At 33.0% G+C, this 19520-nt stretch overlaps 2 protein-coding genes across 20 annotated transcripts in view; both read right to left on the bottom strand.

Annotated features, from left to right (window-relative positions):
- Window positions 1-7936, bottom strand: part of LOC111510246 (serine/threonine-protein phosphatase alpha-2 isoform) — a 39458-nt gene extending 31522 nt beyond the window's left edge. For 3 of the 4 annotated variants that reach the window (XM_023166180.2, XM_023166306.2, XM_074177029.1), the window contains exon 1: window positions 7775-7936. In XM_023166180.2, coding sequence (XP_023021948.2) covers window positions 7775-7829 — 55 coding nt within the window. In that variant the 5' untranslated portion in view covers window positions 7830-7936. Of the gene's footprint in view, window positions 1-964; window positions 1246-7774 lie in introns of those variants that run through there. The other variant, XM_074177027.1, reaches the window with a different exon arrangement.
- Window positions 7937-11702: 3766 nt separating this feature from the next.
- Window positions 11703-19520, bottom strand: part of dlg1 (MAGUK family member discs large 1) — an 889881-nt gene continuing 882063 nt past the window's right edge. For all 16 annotated transcript variants that reach the window (XM_074177005.1, XM_074177004.1, XM_074177008.1 and 13 more), the window contains 3 exons: window positions 17484-17593; window positions 17334-17425; window positions 11703-12961 (listed from right to left, as the gene is read on the bottom strand). In XM_074177005.1, coding sequence (XP_074033106.1) covers window positions 12855-12961; window positions 17334-17425; window positions 17484-17593 — 309 coding nt within the window. In that variant the 3' untranslated portion in view covers window positions 11703-12854. The remainder of the gene's footprint in view (window positions 12962-17333; window positions 17426-17483; window positions 17594-19520) is intronic.

The following is a 19520-nucleotide window of genomic DNA, read 5'->3' as shown; positions in this document are numbered from 1 at the left end:
CCACGGTGCATGTACTACAGTAGTTTCAACGCAGTGTATTAGATAACAACGATTTTAGAGCAGATTTCGGTCTTGCAGACCCAACGCGTTCCTTTTTGTAAGTATTTTTTCTATATATCTGAAATAATTTCATCCCTATTTTTGGATTCAAGGCTTCAATTTCATTGAAAAAAATCTATATTTCTTACAGAATAATGGACGAAAAAGAAATTGAGAGATTGACTCGGTTGTTTGAAGAAGTTCCATCTGATCTGGAACATTTCTCAGACTCCGAAGACTCAGTGGCGAACCCACAGCATGAAAATTTCAGTGATCATGAATCTCATAGCGAACAGGAGATAGAAGAACAATTACTCATTCAACCCAGTGTTGGTGGGCGCAGTCATCTACAATAGAAGCCTGGCAGCTTTTTTTCGATGACAACATCATCACGGAACTAGTGGAAAGTGCAAATATATATATATATATATATATATATATATATATATATATATATATATCGGAAGTATAATCCATCGATATAAAAACAAGTCTGATGCAAGACCAACAGATATTTTAGAAATGCGTGCAGTTATTGGGCTTCTTTATCTAGCCGGGGTTTATCATGGAGGCCGAACCTCAATTTTTGAATTTTGGTCCAAGGATGGTACAGGTGTAAGTGATCTTTCCGGCAACAATGACACTCAGAAGATTTCGATTTTTGCTAAGATGTTTGCGTATGGATGACATCAAGACGAGAGAACAACGGAAAAGTCAAAATAATTTAGCTCCAATAAGAAAAATATTTGGCGAAGTAGTGGAGAACTGTCAAAAACACTACTCTATTGGGAAATATACTACAATCGATGAAATGCTATGGTCTTTCAGGGGCCGTTCTCGTTTTAGGATGTATATTCCAAATAAGCCCGCTCGATATGGAATAAAGGTATTTTCATTAGTAGATTCAAGGTCATTCTATACTTACAATATGGAAGTATATTGCGGTAAACAGCCTCCAGGTCCTTTTTGTGTTAGTAACAGTTCGTCTGATGTAGCGAGTAGGCTTTGTTTACCACTGTCAAAATCTAGGAGAAATGTTACAATGGATAATTGGTTCACTTCCGTTGAAGTGGCCAATAATTTACTGAAAAATCATCAGCTGACAATCGTAGGAACACTTAGAAAAAATAAGAGGCAAATTCCCGATGATTTTTTTACTAAACGACCAGAAATGTCGAGCATGTTTGGTTTCACAGAAGATGTGACTATCGTTTCATATATACCGAAAAAAAAATAAGCAGGTTATTTTATTATCAACCTTTCACCATGATGATTCTATTGATGAGACATCTGGTGCAGAGGCGTACAATTCGACCAAATGCGGAGTTGATACAGTTGACCAACTTTCTGCTAAATATAATGTTGCGAGAAATACACGTAGGTGGCCCATGGTAATTTTATATGGGCTCCTCAATGTTGCTGTTATAAACGCCATGGTTATATATAGGAGTAATTCAAATGGTACCAATTCAAAAAATGAAAGAATAATTTTCCTGAAACAACTTGGTACTGAACTTTTGATGGAATACATGAAGAGCAGAGTGAACTCGCAATATCTGCCAAGAGAAATTCGACAGCTAGCAGCTAGAATTGTGGTACTGTGTTGGTTGAGCGTGTCGAAAATGAACAAAATAAACGTGGAAGATGTGCCTTCTATAAAGATCGGAAAACAAAATATACATGCCGGTTCTGTAAAAAAAATATATGCCTAGAACATTCTGTATCTGTTTGTCAAGTAGGGTGATTTCGCTGGTTTTCGGCCACTTAACGATTTTTCATCATAGATATATTCATAACATGAATGGTTTTGTGCACATCATATTCAGCCTACGTTATTGCTGAATCATAGATTATCACTGACGAGTTTCATGAGGTATTATAAATATATTTTAACCAATATTTCACAAAATGATAAAAAATGTCAAAATTTACAATATACCCCGTTTTCGACCACCTTGGATCAATTTTCGGCCAATAACGTACTAGTTTTCGACCACCAATCAGGGTATCATCTAGTTTTCGACACATGCAGTGCCTGTTTTCGGACGCATTCGTTATTACATTGGATTCTTGGATATATGATTAATCCATTAGTACAAATAATCAATATATATTTTTCAACTGAGATAATATTCAAAATAAGAAGTATTTAACAAAATATAAATCATAATAAAAATAAAAATGGCATTCTAAAGGAACCAATAAATTGCACAACCGGTGCCGTATTAATGAAGGAAACTTAAGAGCAACGAAAACATGTATAATCTTTGGTTGCTACTTCTTCATACTGCATTCCGTAAAATTCTGTACATTTCATATGGAACCAGTTTGTACAATGATCACAGCCGATATTCTTTTCATTTTCTATTTCTGTATCACTCTCCAATTCCTCATCGCATGAAGAATATTTGATTTTTTGTTTCATTTCAGTGTTCTCTATGGAAACTACTTTTTCTTTGATTTTCTTTCCAGTGGTGGGTTTGCTGTTCTTTTTTTTCGAGTTCTTATTAATTTCTTGTGCTTGTTTCGTAGCTTTGGCAGTCATCCGTATTTGTTTTCTTCTTTCTATTTCTTCACTCTTTTCACTTTTGATTCTGTCCTTTTCCTGAAAATGATGCCTCCAAGCCGCAGAAGAAATTGCGCTCGGGAGTTTGTCTTTGTTTTTTCTATTTTTATTTTTCGATTGAATTGGTTCTGGATAGATCAAGTGGCGATCAAAAGAGTCATTCATGTCGATTTTACTATTCTCACTCGTGCTTGCCAATGAGAGATTTTGGTGTGTGACCGCTTCACATCCTGTCAGTCTTACATTTGATACATCTCTTAATACAAGTTGCAATCTTTGGTTTTCATTTTCTTTGGTTTGATATGTACCTTCGCTCCTTTGTTTTTCTTTGTCGGAACTATCTGGAATTTCTGATGACAATTGCAAGGCATCAGTTTCAGATATTTGGCTGCAATTGAAAGAGTCATTTGAGCCTATTTTACTCTTCAGACTGATGTTTGCCAATGAGATATTTTGGTGTGTTTCCGCTTCCGTTTCTTTCAGTTTTATATTCTGTACATGACTTGACACAATTGTCAAGTTTTTGTATTCATTTTCTTCGGTTTGCTGTATTTCTTTGATTTTTGGTTTTTCAATGTCGCAACTTTTGATTTTCTTCGTTTCATTGCGCTTTTCAATGTCAGAACTGTCTGGGATTTTTGACAATAATTGTGGAGATTCTGATACAAATTCCTCAATATTTGATAGGTCTTTGGGTTGCTCTATTGCACTATTTTCATCCACTTCATTTAAACTGTTTGGTTTTATTGACTCTTTTTCTAATTCCTCTCGTGCTGCAGTTGCATGGGTGTCATCTTCAAAATTATTTGTCATTTCCATTTTTTCGAAAATTGCCGGATTTGTTGATGATGTATCATTTGCTTCGGCAATATCCATCCCAGCTTGTGGCATAACTATTACCTTGTCTACTGGAAAAATAGTCAGCTCATCCATTGTCACAAGGGACCCAATCGGAATGTCTTCGTTAGGAGAATGACGCTCCTCGGAATGAGTATTTTCTGCCATTGCAGCTGGCTCTAAAACCCGAATCTCTTCAAATATAACACTGACATTGATACCGTAACTGGTCAATGTCTCACGAATTTCATTCAATACTTTCTTGGATGCTTTAATATCACTAACTGTGATTGGTTCTGGCCTAGTCTCCTCAGTAGCCTGGTTATTTTGTTTTTCTAGAATGTTTTTCACACATTTTGTGTAATCTACGCTCTCGGGATTGAGAGGAAAAAGGCCACATTTTCGGAAACCGTTTATAATATGACTAATCATATTAACATTTGCTAGACATTCCTGGAAAATCTGACAGAAATTTGTTTTCGTGACGGAGCAGTTGACGTTTTCTGGGCGGCTTTGCCAATTCCTCACAGTGCTTTTCCATTGAGTTGTGAGTGGTTTGAATACACTGACATCTGCAGGTTGGAGTATGTGAGTTGTGTTGGGAGGAAGGGCATAGAGACTTATACCATTTTCTTCACAAAACTCACTCAGTGGCAGAGTCATATGTGACTTATGGCCGTCGATAAAGAGAAGAACTGGCTTTTTGATCTCATTTTCTAGTAACCATTTGTGAAAATCATTGGCAATGTATTCGTAGAAAATATTTGATTTCATCCAGCCCGATTCTGATTTTCCGAGTACCCAATTTGCTGGCATATTTTCTACAATCGCTCTAGGTGGCCTTACGTACGGAAAGACCACCAATGGTGGACATATTTTTCCGCTAGCAGTAAAAACTATCAAGACGGTGATCAAGGATTTTTCTTGACCAACTTTAATTTGGTAAAGATTTTACCACCCTTTGGGAGCTAGAACTCTTTCCGTTTTGGGGCACATGGAAAATCCCGACTCGTCCCCATTTAGCATGCGGTTGGGGTCTTCCAAAATATCCATCCATACATTGTTGGTGAGGAAAGTTTTCAGTTCTCTGAACCATGACCTAATACTTTCCTCGGTAACTATGGCTCTCGCTTTATTTATACCCTCTGCTTCACGGAGCGATATCTCAGGATGGCGTTTCAAAAAATTTCCATACCACCTTTGCCCTGGTTTACCATTTTTGAATAAATGTTGTTTATTTGTTGCTTTGACTATTCCTTCAACAGTGGCAATCAGGTTGCATTTTTTAATCGGAAAACCACATTTCGCCAAATTTATGGTCCAATTACAAATTTTTTCCTCGCCTTCAATTGTCAACAATGGCTCCGGTCCAGTTTTTCTGATTTTCCTGGATATTTTTGGTATTTTTCCCATCAGGTAGTCCTGAATGGTGGTTTTAGGTACTCCAAATTCCCTGCTCGCTTGGCGAATTTTCATTTTATGTTCTCTTATTTCATACAGTGCCTGTTTCAATTGATCTTCGGAATACTTGAAGAACTCTCGTTTTTGTTTAGCCTTCTGCATATTCTTTCCTTTTTTTGTTTGATTGTCCATCTGCAACAATAAGGATAATGTTTAAGGTGGCCGAGAAGTCTTTCCTCTTCATCTCATGGAAAACATATGTAGTTATCAATTTGTGCTGGTTTTCGGCCACTTAGGTTGTCTTCAAATTAGTGTTGATATTCCATACGAAAACAATGGCCGAAAACTGGATACTGAATTCATATCAATCTTTGAAGTAATGTGCTGAATGCAGAACGATGAAGGTAAGTGCGTGTGAATGAGAAAGAGAAAGAAATTTTTCTGAGATATGACCAGTTTTCGACCGGCATGGCCGAAAACTGGATAGACTGAAATTTCATTGTCCGGTTTTCGACCACCATGCCTTTTACAGAAATGAGATTGAATATTAACTTTTATCTAATTTAAAATATGAACTCAATTATATGTTATGATGGAATGATATTTAACTCATTCAAAAGATACGAAATTTCATTAATACTCACTTTTTACTGGCAGCACTTCCACTACACAATCCACAGAACTTTAACGGATCATACGGCGAACAAAAACCCGGCCATCTTGAATTATCTAATACCTAGTTCGAAAAATTACCTGAAGGCGGCTGAAGCTGATAGTAGAGCAAAAATAGGTGGCCGAAAATAGGAATGCCCATAATACGAAGCAGGGTCAGAATTGCATACTATTTTCTGTGTTTTAATGTTGATGTGGTCGAAAACTGGCACTGGCCGGCTAACCGGCTAATCCACCCTATGTACTGCAAATTTTTCGAAATAATTGTTAAACATGCATACTGTTTTTATTTTAATTCGATTTTTTTTATGTTTTGAAAATATGACATTATTTTCCTTTCATTTCATAACTATTTGTCCATATAAATGATTTATGTAACACTTTATCAGAAATAAAAATTCATTTGAAAAATTTGATTATTCTCGTTTTGGGTATATCAGACCCAAGGCGTTCTTTGATGTAAAAATTAATGACGCGTCTGGTGCAGGGTTAACAACAAAGCTTATATCACTTTTCTTCCTAAAGTTGAAATTGAATGACTTATGTGAAAATATTCATTTATTTTACTAGTACAAAAAATTTCTTTGTTTTGGCAAATAAAACCTCATGATTGTCCGAAAAAAAATAGTTAGCTTCACGAAGAAACCATAGCGTAGAAGTTTTTTCAGATACAAAACTTTTTCTATTCCGAAAGTTTCTAGCCGAAACACCATTAGGTGAAGTTTCATTACTATATAAAAACTCTGCTTTCATATATTATGATCTATACATTTGCAATGAACTGTAGGTATATCTATTCATCAATTGCCTAATGAATATTTGTAGAACAAACTGAATACGAAATAGTAATATTCGTATAATTCAATGTTTTCTAAGGTCTAACTTCCAAGCTTAATCTGTACATCTTTCTAAAGAGTTTATTTTAGAGTTGATTCCTTTCTTTGGATGTTTCCTCAAATAGGGAGCCAAAAAGCTTTTTCTCAAAAACGTATTTCTCCTGAAAACATATTCCCTTTTCAATTCAGAGAAAAAAAAAACAGTCGATAGAACATTAAATTGCACTGCACTGATTTTGTCAAAATTATACAAATTTTCCAATGCTAATGCTATATCTATTTTCTAGCTTTTTGGAGGATCTGAAAGAGAATTTTTGCTATGAACCATCAAGAATTTTCAAACTGAAAGCCGAAGTAAAAAATTTCTGCCTCTGCATATTTTCTTTCAAATATGTTTACTTTAATCTTTGATATCTTTTGCTATCAATTTCTTATTCAAATATTGCAATGAGATTGCTAGCAAGAAACACAATTTGGCCAATGGCAGCTTCGGTTAGAATGAAAGAACGTTTTTATTAAACACATCGATATCGTTTCAAATTATGAAATATGGCATGAAAACTATATTTAAATCAAACAGATACTAGTATCTCGTTGTTATTACAAATTTGAAAATAACCAAGAATTTTTGCTATCAATTTCTTATTCAAATATTGCAATGAGATTGCTAGCAAGAAACACAATTTGGCCAATGGCAGCTTCGGTTAGAATGAAAGAACGTTTTTATTAAACACATCGATATCGTTTCAAATTATGAAATATGGCATGAAAACTATATTTAAATCAAACAGTTACTAGTATCTCAATGTTATTACAAATTTGAAAATAACCAAGAATTTTTCCATTTAAAACAATACGATCTTTTCACGTGAGACCGTGTCACGTGACACAATATCTTCGCTCTCATTGGGGTTACCAGAACATAACCATACTATGTTACTTCATTGATAAAAATCAGAAGTGCGGTTTGTTGTACATAACTCTTTGGTCCATCATTTCAATGATCATAAGATGGCAGGCAGCACAATCAAATCTGTAAGAAAACTTGTCTTACTCTGATTTGGTCAGACATCCATTCCACCCCATGAATTATTCCTTTTTGTTTGCATGGGATGGAGGATGCAGAAAATTTACGAATCATCAAACTTCAACGATAAGTCTGTCATTACCTATGTGAAGTGTTACAAGAGTTGAATAGTATTTTATGTGTGAATAGGCCTTAATTTTTTATTGGGATACACTATTGCGTGCTATTTCTACAACTCAACTTTTTAATAGTTTATTAATTTGGGAAATGTACTGATTTAAAAAAATATACCATCAAAAATATTATTTTCTCACAAAGATAATACGATAACTGTACCTATGAGTAAATATCTCGAAGTAACAATGTTGACTTCAATCAAAAACAGCTCTGACTCACCCTCTTTTGAAGTTAGTGTCGAAATTATTCTGTCAAGGTCCAAAGGTTTCTCCATTTCGATATATCATACCTAACACAGTCCATTGAAGTGTAATAATAAGTTGTATGGCAAATAATTAAAAGATCAATAATCGATAAGATAAACTGATAAATTTTTTTTATTTAAATGTACACAAAGGTGGCAATATTTGAAAGTGTGGATTTTTTAGAACATAAATTGCTCAGAATGTTAGGTATTTGCAAACTAAAACCTCTACCTATGATATCTCTACTTATAATATCCTACCACTACGTGGTAGGATATTATAAGTAGTAGTATTTATGATATCCTACCACTACGTGGTAGGATATCATAAAAAATGATAACTTAAACTTGCTATATTTTTTACCACTTTTATTTGTCTTTATAGAATGCAACTGCAGTAGCGTCAGTTACAAATAAAAGTGGTAAAAACATAAGAAGTTTTAATTCTCATTCATCATGAACCCTTTTATTTTATAAATGTATGGTTATAAATAAACTTTGTCATGAGTTTGCTTGCAAACAGAAGCGTTATTGATAGTTTTCTCAAGAATGCATATTTAAAATTGATTTTGGAAGGACGACAAACCTACAAGTAGAAACTCATGTGGGCAAGCATTATTGAGATTTTAACTTTCAACGTGTGATCTCTAGTTCCACTCGAGTTTCATTACCAACCCATCTTGTAAAACAGGGTGTAGTGATTCAAATTCTAGTTCTTGGATCTTATTAATACACTAAAAAAACATTGCATACGCAGCACATCAAAAAGTACATTTGAATATTAATTTATATGATGATGATGAATATTAAATTGCACCCGTGTGAAGCCGCCCTGGCTTCACAAGGGTGCAATGCTTCCCAGTTGGAATAATTAAAAATCCTTTCTTATTGCACATCTTTAACATAAAACTCCCCAAAATATAGTGGTACGGAGAAATTGTGAAAAAAGATAGTTGTCATATGTAAACGTTCCCCCTCTTTCCCAGGGGGCGCCCCAGTTGGAATATTCAGAAATCCTTTCTTATTGGAGATCTATTACATAAAACGAACCCGCATACAAAATTTCAGCCTTCGAAACAGTGATGAAAAAGTAATTTTCATATGTAAACGCATCCCTTTTACCCCCACGGGGGCTCCCCAGTTGGAATATTTGAAACTCCTTTCTTAGTGCGCATCTAAGATCTAAGAAGTACATATATACCAAATGTTAGCTTCCTGTAGAACTCAAAAATACGGAGAAACAGAGAGATGAATGATTGAGTGTTAAGTGAGTGATTTTGCCATTTATAAGTACAGATTTTACTCTTCACGGGAGAACCGTATTTTTCATTATTGCGATATATTGTTGGCCCAAAAACTGCTGACAAGAGTTATTCGCACTTTCATCAAGCATTGATTTGTCATTTTCATGTGTATTGAAGAGAAGGCAATTCATTTTCTTTTCAAATGTATGTTGCCTATAACTTTATTGTGGCAGTAATTTTAGTTTTGAATTCTGTTTAGCTATAAATACACTTCTTGTAACCAAATTAGAATACCATGTACTCTAATATTGGTTTGCTTTATCTTGGATTCCTCTTTTTTTGTGGTCCTTGTGTATCAGATCGAGCTTCCATTAGAAGTTTGAAATGAAAGAGAGGAGTTTTCAAAAGCCCAATGCATTTTGATAACATACAATGCATTGGGCTTTTTCAAAATTATTTACTTTCTTATTTAAAGACTACAAAGCAGTATCGGGGAGTATCAATATTTTTGAATGAAAGTGTGTTGAATGGTTCGTGGTCAAGTTTTCCTAAAGCTCAAGTATGAAAAAAATATAAAAAATGCCACCAGAAAAACTGTTACTTCTTAACTCACCCTGTACAAAATGTTGAATTAATCAATTTTGAGATATTCAAACGATAAGCATATCAGTGTGTTACTTGGTTTGGTAACATCTTCACTTGGGTTGATTGAGAATTTCATTTTGAATAATACTGCACTCATCCTGTATAAAACAATATTTTTTATCAAAAACCAGTCTGAAAGCTTTATGTGCAAGCAATATTCGTCGCGTGAACCATTTTTATTTAGGGTGTTTTTCTGAAAGCAATATTACTCTAAAGAAATGGTCACTCATCAACTTTGACACCCTGTATCTTAAAAACTAACCATGAGATTGAGTTGGGACCCACTCTCTATGAGAATGGTGCGGGTTTTTTTAAATAGGTGTGTTATTTTTCCATTTTCATTCTTATTTCTCAATAACATATCATCCATAAAAAGCAAAACAAAACCAAAATTGTATAGTAAATGAAAACACCTTACAATCAAATAATAGACCACTTTTCCTATTAAAAAAATATGAGTTGGACCCAATATATTCAATTACAGTTTTTCCATATCTAATAGTTTGGGTGAGATGAGATGTATATAATAATATTTCGAAGTATGAAGACGAAATTTCGAGATTGAAGTTGAAATTTTGAGTTTGAGGTCAAAATTTCTAGATTAAAGTTGAAATTTCGAGTTTCATGATCAGAATTTCCCAGAAACAAATGATAAAAGTGTGTGACCTCCTGCGCTTCCGTAGGTTTACAATTCAGTTAACTAAAAATGTAAAATTATGATGTTATATACAGGGACGGATTTGAAAGTCTGGAGGCCCTGGGGCAACGAAGAAGTGGAAGCTGCTAACTTTTTGCTATAAAAATATTCCGGAGAGGTGGATTGTGACATGCTCAGGGTTGTCCCTTTCCTCTCATGCAGAACTACGACTTTGTAGGCACGTGTGGCAGACACCCAACACGGAAAAACAAACAACCCATCCAGCTAATGCCGCGCAGAGAGTTGAAGTAAAACCATCAGGCCCCTGTGCAACGTCTTCAAAGTTGGTCTATCGTTTGGTCGATCCGACCAACCGATAGACCGGTTTCGGGGTGATTGCCCCATCATCAGTACCGGGCATGGTCCCTTCAGAAAAGTGTGAACCGTCCGAGTATCACGACCAAATGAAAATAATTCCAGCTAGTCAAAGAATATCTCTGCAGTTGATTCAGTGGGATGTCCACTGCGCCACCTGCAGTGTGTCCCTTATACAGTTTAATTCCTTTCTAAAGTTAGTGTGCAACGAATTTATTTTTTTAACTAACTGCGACTTATCAGCATCTGGATAATACTCTCTATATTTTCGGAGCAATTGATCGTATTGTTAATTTTTTTATATTCTGTTATTATAGTCTCTAATCTTCACATTCCACAAAGCCGGTAAGGAACGACACACCTCTATACACTCTAAAACAAAATTTTCTTTCATCTTTTCCTTTCTCAGCCATTTTTACCGTACGACAATGTTAACACTTGATAAACACAACTTTAGAGCCAGTATTGCGCAATACTGCTAACAGATGATACAATATTTACTAGATTACACAATAAAAATCAAACTGTTTTTGATTGACTCAATGTATTGGGCAATCTTTCAATGTGATCTACAGACGCTCAATATTATTGTACAATATATTGTGCAATATATTGACGAAAATATTGACCGTCTACGGGCCGCTTTAAACCAGTCATCCTCACTGTGAATGACAATCCAGGATGAAGGAAGTTAGTCACTCGCGCCAGCGACACGTCAGAAAGAAATTCCAAAAATGTAAGAGGCCTTTGAACCCGAAAAGTAGTGAGACTGAAAGCCTTGGCCGCTAAAGCCTTAACCATTTTGTCAATTGGTATTCTGTTTGAATTTCAAGTATCTATTCCTTGATCACAAAATTTCGTTAGTAAAATTAGTAAAATCCAGTTTTCAAAACAAATATTTTTTGACGCTGCTCCAAAGAGGTTTATCTCGTGTGAGGATCGTGAAATATCACCCTAGTATAACAATAATAAATATATTTGAAATCAGGTCAAATGAAAATCTATTTAATAAAATTCATTTTATTAACTGAAATAAGTTAGATGACAACTTTTTCAAATAACAACAAACTCATGTTAAATATTCTACACAGAGATAAATTCGTGTATATACAATTTTTTTATTCAATTTTTCATTTCATTCAAATGATCGCTGAAATGTAAATATACATACACTACAAAAAACATTGATAAAACCACCTATATATCAGATAACAATCGATTATAAAGGTTTCAAAATTTGACTATATATTTAATATTCTGTTATAAACAACACAAGTGCAAAATCAATGACTCGGAAATATTATCCACATCTATACAAGCTAACTGAGTGATAAAAGTGGGGGTATTCTAATAGTAGTCGAACAAGTTTATCAATTCTTAAAAATCTATTCTTGCATGTCAAAAGGGCACACTCAGGGGACATATAGGTTTATCGGACAATAATGAATTGTGGTCAAACGTTCAACATTGAAATATTCCACAATGACGAAAACATAAAACATCAGTATAGTTTTACCATTTTCATAAACTATTCTTACCATTACTATTGATGTTCAGATATTTTAGTTTATTACGTTATATAAGAAGCCTAAAATTGCTTTATTATATATTCTTAGTGGCAGTAATACATAGGTAATTATTAAACTCTGAAATGTTTAGAAAAGCAATAAGGTACATATTTTTATTTTTATCTAATTTTATCCAGAATAAATGAAATGACTGAAGATGAGTCAAGCATAAGTAAAATGAAACACTTCTGTCATTCTGAAAAATAGCCAAACATCACATTCTATATCCTTTACCTACAATAAAGCAATCAGAAAAACTGATTACTCCAAATTATATGAGATTATTATACTGTTTTAACATTCATAAACTGGTTCAAAAACAAAAGGTCTCGTCAACCTTGATGTCCTCCGGGGCAAAGAAAAAAGTTATGTGAGTTGATTTTGCAAGCACGCATGTTATAGGCACCGCACAATTCAACAGGGTAGTAAGTCTCTCAGCTTCAGCAGTATCTCTTAAATGACATTGCCAAACACTAGACACTGAAGAGATACTTCATTTGCTAGCGATAATATTTTTCTTGGGCAAATATCTTCAATTGAATTTTTGAGACTGAGCGGGCAATGTCCAAATAGGTGGGGCTAAAGGTCACAGTTTTTCTTTGGTAGGTACCCATATTTTGGGTCCAGATTGTTCTTCAATTACTTCTTTCACTTCATTGTAGATATCTTCAGGAGTGTCACCCTGGACAACAGCTGGAAAAAGATAAATTACTATTAGATAGTGTAACATTAGGACAATTGCTTTCGTCAACTGATGTCTATAAACCCTTAGGAGTATTCTCAAGACATTTTGTATAAAAGGAGATTAGTGACTCAACAGATGAAGTATATTCAAAATGCACTTCATTGTGAGATTTTCACTAAACAGTTTTTACTTGTTTGATTGACGACCTATTTATTTTGTAGAAATTCATATTTATTATAGAATAAAGAAAATAACTTTTGTCTAATTAACCCGCTATCGCACCCCTACGAACGACAACCCTCAGAAGTTGAAAATTCTGCGATCTAAGGACTAACGTCCTTAAAAGGTCTTACCTTTTAATGTGTGACTCCTAACACGGGTTGGACGATAGCAAGTGAAAATCGAGCGTTCAGCCTGGGGCTTGAACTATCGACTCACACATCAGCCGATGACCGAATCATCAAAGCACCCACGTCGAACCGCCCGGCTACCGACCAACAAATAATAAACTTGGTAGAAATTAAACAAAAAAATCTTTTCTTTTTTTTATATTAAACAGTTTTACAAAAACGCAGCACGTCTTTCGCCATAAAATGGCTTCTTCGGGCGTTACTTTACTTTAAGAGTATATATACTTAAAGAATAAAGACACACCCTTTACTATTAAAGTGAAGACACACCCGAAGAAGCTATTGTATGACGAAACACGTGTGGCGTTTTTGTAAAACTGTTTAGTGAAAATCTCACAATGAAGTGTTTTTTGAATACATTATCTATTTTAATCAAGTGTCGGCCAATTCCATCATTTACCTAGATGAAGTATAGTGCTAGTATTTCATTATTACTTTAAATATGCAGGAGTAATTTCTTCATAATTGGGTACCCCAAAATTATTCAATAAATTTTTCAAAGAGGTGCACAAACAATAATCTGAGGGAGATTTATATAATCAATATGTAGGAAATAATAACTTATAATTTTTTACTTTGCCAAAGATAGTTGTATAAATGAAGCCAAACTTATATAGGAATATACAATGTAATTTTTTTTCTTTCGTTAATTTTTTATAATTAATAATTGTGTGTTCAAGTAATACAAGTTTCGACTTTTAAGCATTACGGTTTAATGAAAAAACCCATTTTAAATCCACCCCTTTTTTAATTTATCTGAAATTTATCTTTGGCATAAAAAATGTTTACATCAAAATGTTAGTAAAAATATACTCGGATGATGTTGCTATCATAATTATTCAATGTTTTAAAATCAACATCTCAAAAATGAAAAATAAAATTTTGATATGATAACTAGAAAATGTAGTTGGGGGTCTGAGCTGCAACTTTTTTCATGTTGCAAATACTGTACAGTCGACTGTATTCGTGGAATTTAATTTTTAATTCTTAACCCCAAATGGAAGTTGAAAAATAGGAAAAATAAACTGCATATGAATCAGAATATAGAGAATAATAATAATTATGTTCAAAAAGGAACTGATTTTCAGATATTCATTAATATAGACAAAAATTAGATCAGATCTTTTTGAAAAATTTGTCGTAGGGGTCAAACTATATGGTTTAAATATGCATAAATTAGTAATAATCCATGATCAACCCAATGAAATGATATATAAAAAAAATGTCTTAATTTCTGTGTCTAAAATTAGTAAAATTAGAATGGTTGCTGAACAGCAGAGTTTGTGTTGATTATCAGTACTGACCAATAAGGTATTCAGTGAATACGGAGCAGCTGATCCCCTGAATTATTGAAAGCACTGAACACCGGCAATTTACAAATGCCATATATTTTTGATGTGAAACACCTATAGCCGCACGTAAAACCGATTGCTGGTGTGGTGACGCATGCCGTGGTGACGGGCCGCCATGCGCAAGTGATTGTGAGTTTCTCTTCCCACTGGTTCGGCTTTACGGTATCTCTTTCGTTACACTGAGATCGGATACCTATAGTGTGTTTACTACAGTATACATAACCTGTGTTTTACTAAATAAATAAGTTTTAAAAATAATTAAAAATAAAATATGTCTGATGGTGATAATTTAGAAAGTGAAATTAAACCTTCTGCACAAAGAAAACAAAATTTACAATTGAAATGTGCATTTATCTGTGCTAGGAATTACACGTTGAAATGTAAGACATAGTTAGTCCTTAGCTCGCACAAGTTTTGACTTTTGAGAGTTCACATTCGTAGGGGTACGACAGCTGGTTAACGGAAAAACAGATTCGCATTACATATTAAGCCCGAGTATATTTGATCTGCCTCAAGGGTCAGTAAATGTAAAATCTACTGTCTTGGTAGATTAAAATTTACAGAATTTTCATAGCATATAATATTTTTAAATTGATTATTAATTACTTTTAAATGAATTCTTATGAAAAATAATGCACTAAAACACTTTCTTGAAGAATAAATTTCATAAAGACTGATAAAGTTGTATTTCAAAATCAGTTGATAGCGATTAACGCACGATCGTTTTTTTTAATTGTTATTGAAAGGAACATCAAAAAATTTATGAATTATTTAATTTTCTATTGATGGTGGAATTCATATTAAAACCTATTTTTAACTAAATATATAAGTACCTAACAATCATCACAGGGATCACAAAATATTATTATTGATGTTTCACATCTGCCAGGCGTACCGTGACAATTCACAATTTTTTAATATTAATTATAAACAATTCAAACACTAATTCATTAAGGTTAGTGAATTATCATTCAAACTATCCAAAATGCTGCCAATGACGCATTGACACCAAGTGGATATAAATGAATTAAAATGAATGATGTGAGTGAAATTTATTATATTGGTTTGAAAATGTCCTTATTGGATGAAATTGCGGTAACGTTAGTTACGAATAAAAGTGATAAAAAACAGAAAGTTTCAGTTCTCATTTTTCATGATAACTACGTAGCAACGGCTGACTGTTAAAAATCTGTTTTTTCTTTAACCAGTACCCCTACGAACGACAACCCTCAAAAGTCGAAACTTGTGCGAGCTAAGGATTAAAGAGGTCTTACCTTTTAACGTGTGATTTCTAACTACATCCATCAATTTATTATTACTTTCCCGATAAAAGGTAGGACCTCATCAATTATAAGTTAGTTTTCGACTTTTGAGGGTTTCCAAAAATGGGTTATTTTAAAACATTTCAAACCCATGCCAGTTCACTGATGAGGACGAAACTTATGCGAGCTAAATATTAACGAGGTATTACCTTCCAACATGCGATTCTTAGCAATACAAACTGTGAAATGAAAAGTGAAAATGTAACTGAATAATCGCTAAACAAGTATTTTACATAATGCATGCATGCTTGACGTCATGTAGAAAAAGGTCAATGTATGTTACTGGCAAATTATCTGATCCAGGTACAGGTATTAGCACTCCAAACTACCTGCTGACACAACATAAAAACACGTTATGAAACCGCAATATTCAGTCATCATTTATTAACCCAGGATGTATAAATCTCTGAAGAAGCTAGCCACTCGCGCCAGCGAAACGTTAGGAAGAAATTCCAAAAGTCCACGGTCTTTGAACCCGAAAAATAGTGACATTAATATTATTAGCACATATTATTTGTTTAGTATTCTAAAGTGGAAATTGGCGGGACCCCGTCGCCGTTATCAACGATCTCGTTCATAGATTTTGTATTCAATCAATAATTTGACATATCTGTGCCTGAACATTATTGAATAATTTTCATTTAACCAGAACTTTTCGGAGGCTAAGGTATCTGTATAATTTCTTATTTTTTGTTTGATAGGCGAAATTATTAAATATGATAAGATAAAAATACATTGAATTTTCACAGTAACTAATCGGAGTAAACGGAAAAGATTGCGAAGAAAAGAGAAATGAAGCTTTTTATGTTTTTTACCACTTTTATTTGTTTTTCTCAAAAATATTTGTTATGTTCCCTTAATTGGCATAACTTTTTTATTTATGAGCCAATAGAAATGAATTAAGTAGTGAATGTTGAGAAAAGTTCACCACAATACCTCAGTGAAAACCTCGTCAAAATTGGTTAACCCCATTTGATAATTAGCATACAAACGCTACTGCTTTATCAAGTACCACCGATAATAGTTATTCTCAAATATCTTCCAGGTACAGTGATTAGTTAAACTTCAATTATATGCGTTGATTGAACTTCCTACTGAAACAAATTAAATAGCTCTTAATCGTTTAGTAAAACGTTTGTCCGGTCAACTATGAGTAGAAGGTATATTATAATTTTTTTACATACCTACCAATTTGGGCAATGAGCAACATAGTGATTGTTTGAATATTATTTTGAGTGGCCAATATTGTTATCAACACAAGCTTTTTATTTATCCTTGAATTCATGATATTCTCACCTGTGAAATATTCTCCAAACTCTTGCTCCATTTTAACAGCTCTTTCAAAAGTTTTCTTTGCCTGTTCCTCATTCATTCGTTTATTCATTTCCCTAAAAAAATCAAATTACAGTAAACATTTTATTCTGTGCCACTATTAAAATCACTTACATTATTGATTCTACCGATTTTGGTTTGATAAAAATTGCTATGGGATACAATTGAGCAACTTGCAACCGTTTTATTGCATTGCCACTAACATCTAGTATACAATGTTTGCCCTGAAAATAAATTGAAATCATTGTAATAAATATGAATCTAATTTTCTTTTCATATTTAACAGATAGTTGAGACGATTGTGTGATTCAAATTAATTAAAGATTGAATCAAATTTATTTGAAAATTATGATAATAAATGTTTATTTTCAGTAGCAGAGAATGTGAATGATTGCAAATAACAAAGATATCAAAATTGACATCAAATATTATATAAATGAAACAGTTTAGTGCAAAATCCACAGAGCTTTTCTGTTACAGTGACTTCCTTTGAACCTCAATGCATAACAATTATTTCTCAATTTTGCATAGACTTCTAATATGTGAAGTCCAAGTTAGTTTCTAGTCTAGCGTGGGACCAAGCATTTTGCTTGTAGTACAGGATTTGGCACACAATTCAGTATTCTTGCAGTGAAAATCTCTTGGATATTACTCAAATAGAATCTTGTTATAACTGATTTACTTGCATTCAAAGTCTATAATTTTACCACCATGTTATCACTTGACAAATTAGATGTGAAAGAGAAGTAGTGTGAAGGACAGTCATTTGTAATGACCGCCTTATTTGAAAAAAAAATATCTACATTTGAAGGTAATCTAAAAAAATATTCACTATTCTAAGATAGCACAATCCCATCAAATGTATTTTTTCATTTCAATTCAAACGTTCGTTAGTCAAGTAGATTCCATATATTCTACATATATATATATATATATATATATATATATATATATATATATATATATATATATATATATATATATATATATATATATATATATATATATATATATATATATATTCAATTTCTATAATGATAAATGTTTCCTGTTTTCAACTGTTGTTGTTTGATGTGATTATAATAATAACAATACAGAAATAATAAAGAAACAAAAATATCAACTGAACGATTTCTTGAGTCAGGAATACTGAACAGCAAAAAAAACAGATTTTAAATCAACAAGAGATCTTCAGATGTTGAAATTATTTAAAATGATACTATGAAAAGGTTAGTTTGTGATGGAACTCGAAAACTACTAATTTTTCCATCTGTAGAAAGCTACTGTACGAGCAAGTAATATGGGCTGTATATCATTTTGAAAAATGAGATTCCTATGAACATAACAATAATCTAATCCAATGTAAAAATATTTCCTAAAAAAGTCAATTATTTGCTGTGTGCACTGGGGATTCGTTATTTTTATAAGGGGATCTCAGTAATGAAGTGAAAGTGACATGCCTCATCTTCGAAATTGCATTTTAATGTGAGGTGAATAATAAAAACAATCAATGAAAGATATCAAAGTGAAACTCCAATAATTTCAGAATTTAAAATTTTAATATCACATATCTATAGTAAAAAATATTATTATTATTCGATAGGAGTTTCATATTTTATCCACGTATGATGAAATAAATTCCTCTTTGAAAACAGAAATTTAATTATTTTACAAAATCAAAATGGTTTTGTGTAGTTGTTTTTTTTAAATATATTCAGTATGACATATGGTTCTATGATATCAAATATTTTTTTTATATTTATACAATTGGTAAAGTGTACTCTGAAAACTGTCTGAAGATGATCGTGCAATTAAGTTCAACAATTCTTGTTAGAATCAAATATATCTATCGTTGTATTAGCCAGGGAAGGTGTTTGACAAACAGGGCCGTCGCGACAGAGGAGTCAGCAAAAAACTAAATGTTGACAATTTGTGGGTAAAAAAATACGCGAGCTGGGAAAATTATTGCTGTGACTAAAATGTGGAGAAAAACAAAAATGAAGCACAATCAAATATGATTTTAATATCTCAACTAGTTAATATCTAACTAGAACATTTTCCAATTCAATGAGAGAGGTCTTTCATGGAGGGCAGAAGGACAGAGGGTATGAACACAAGTAAGTAGAACAACGTGATGTGGGCAGTTGGTAA

This window comes from Leptinotarsa decemlineata, unplaced genomic scaffold, assembly GCF_025532065.1.
Source record: "Leptinotarsa decemlineata unplaced genomic scaffold, Ldec_3_MD MMD2_tig00002159_RagTag_RagTag, whole genome shotgun sequence".
Taxonomy (NCBI): Eukaryota; Metazoa; Arthropoda; class Insecta; order Coleoptera; family Chrysomelidae; genus Leptinotarsa; species Leptinotarsa decemlineata.
Note: the sequence above shows the minus strand (reverse complement) of the source record. Positions and strands in the feature narration are given on the sequence as shown.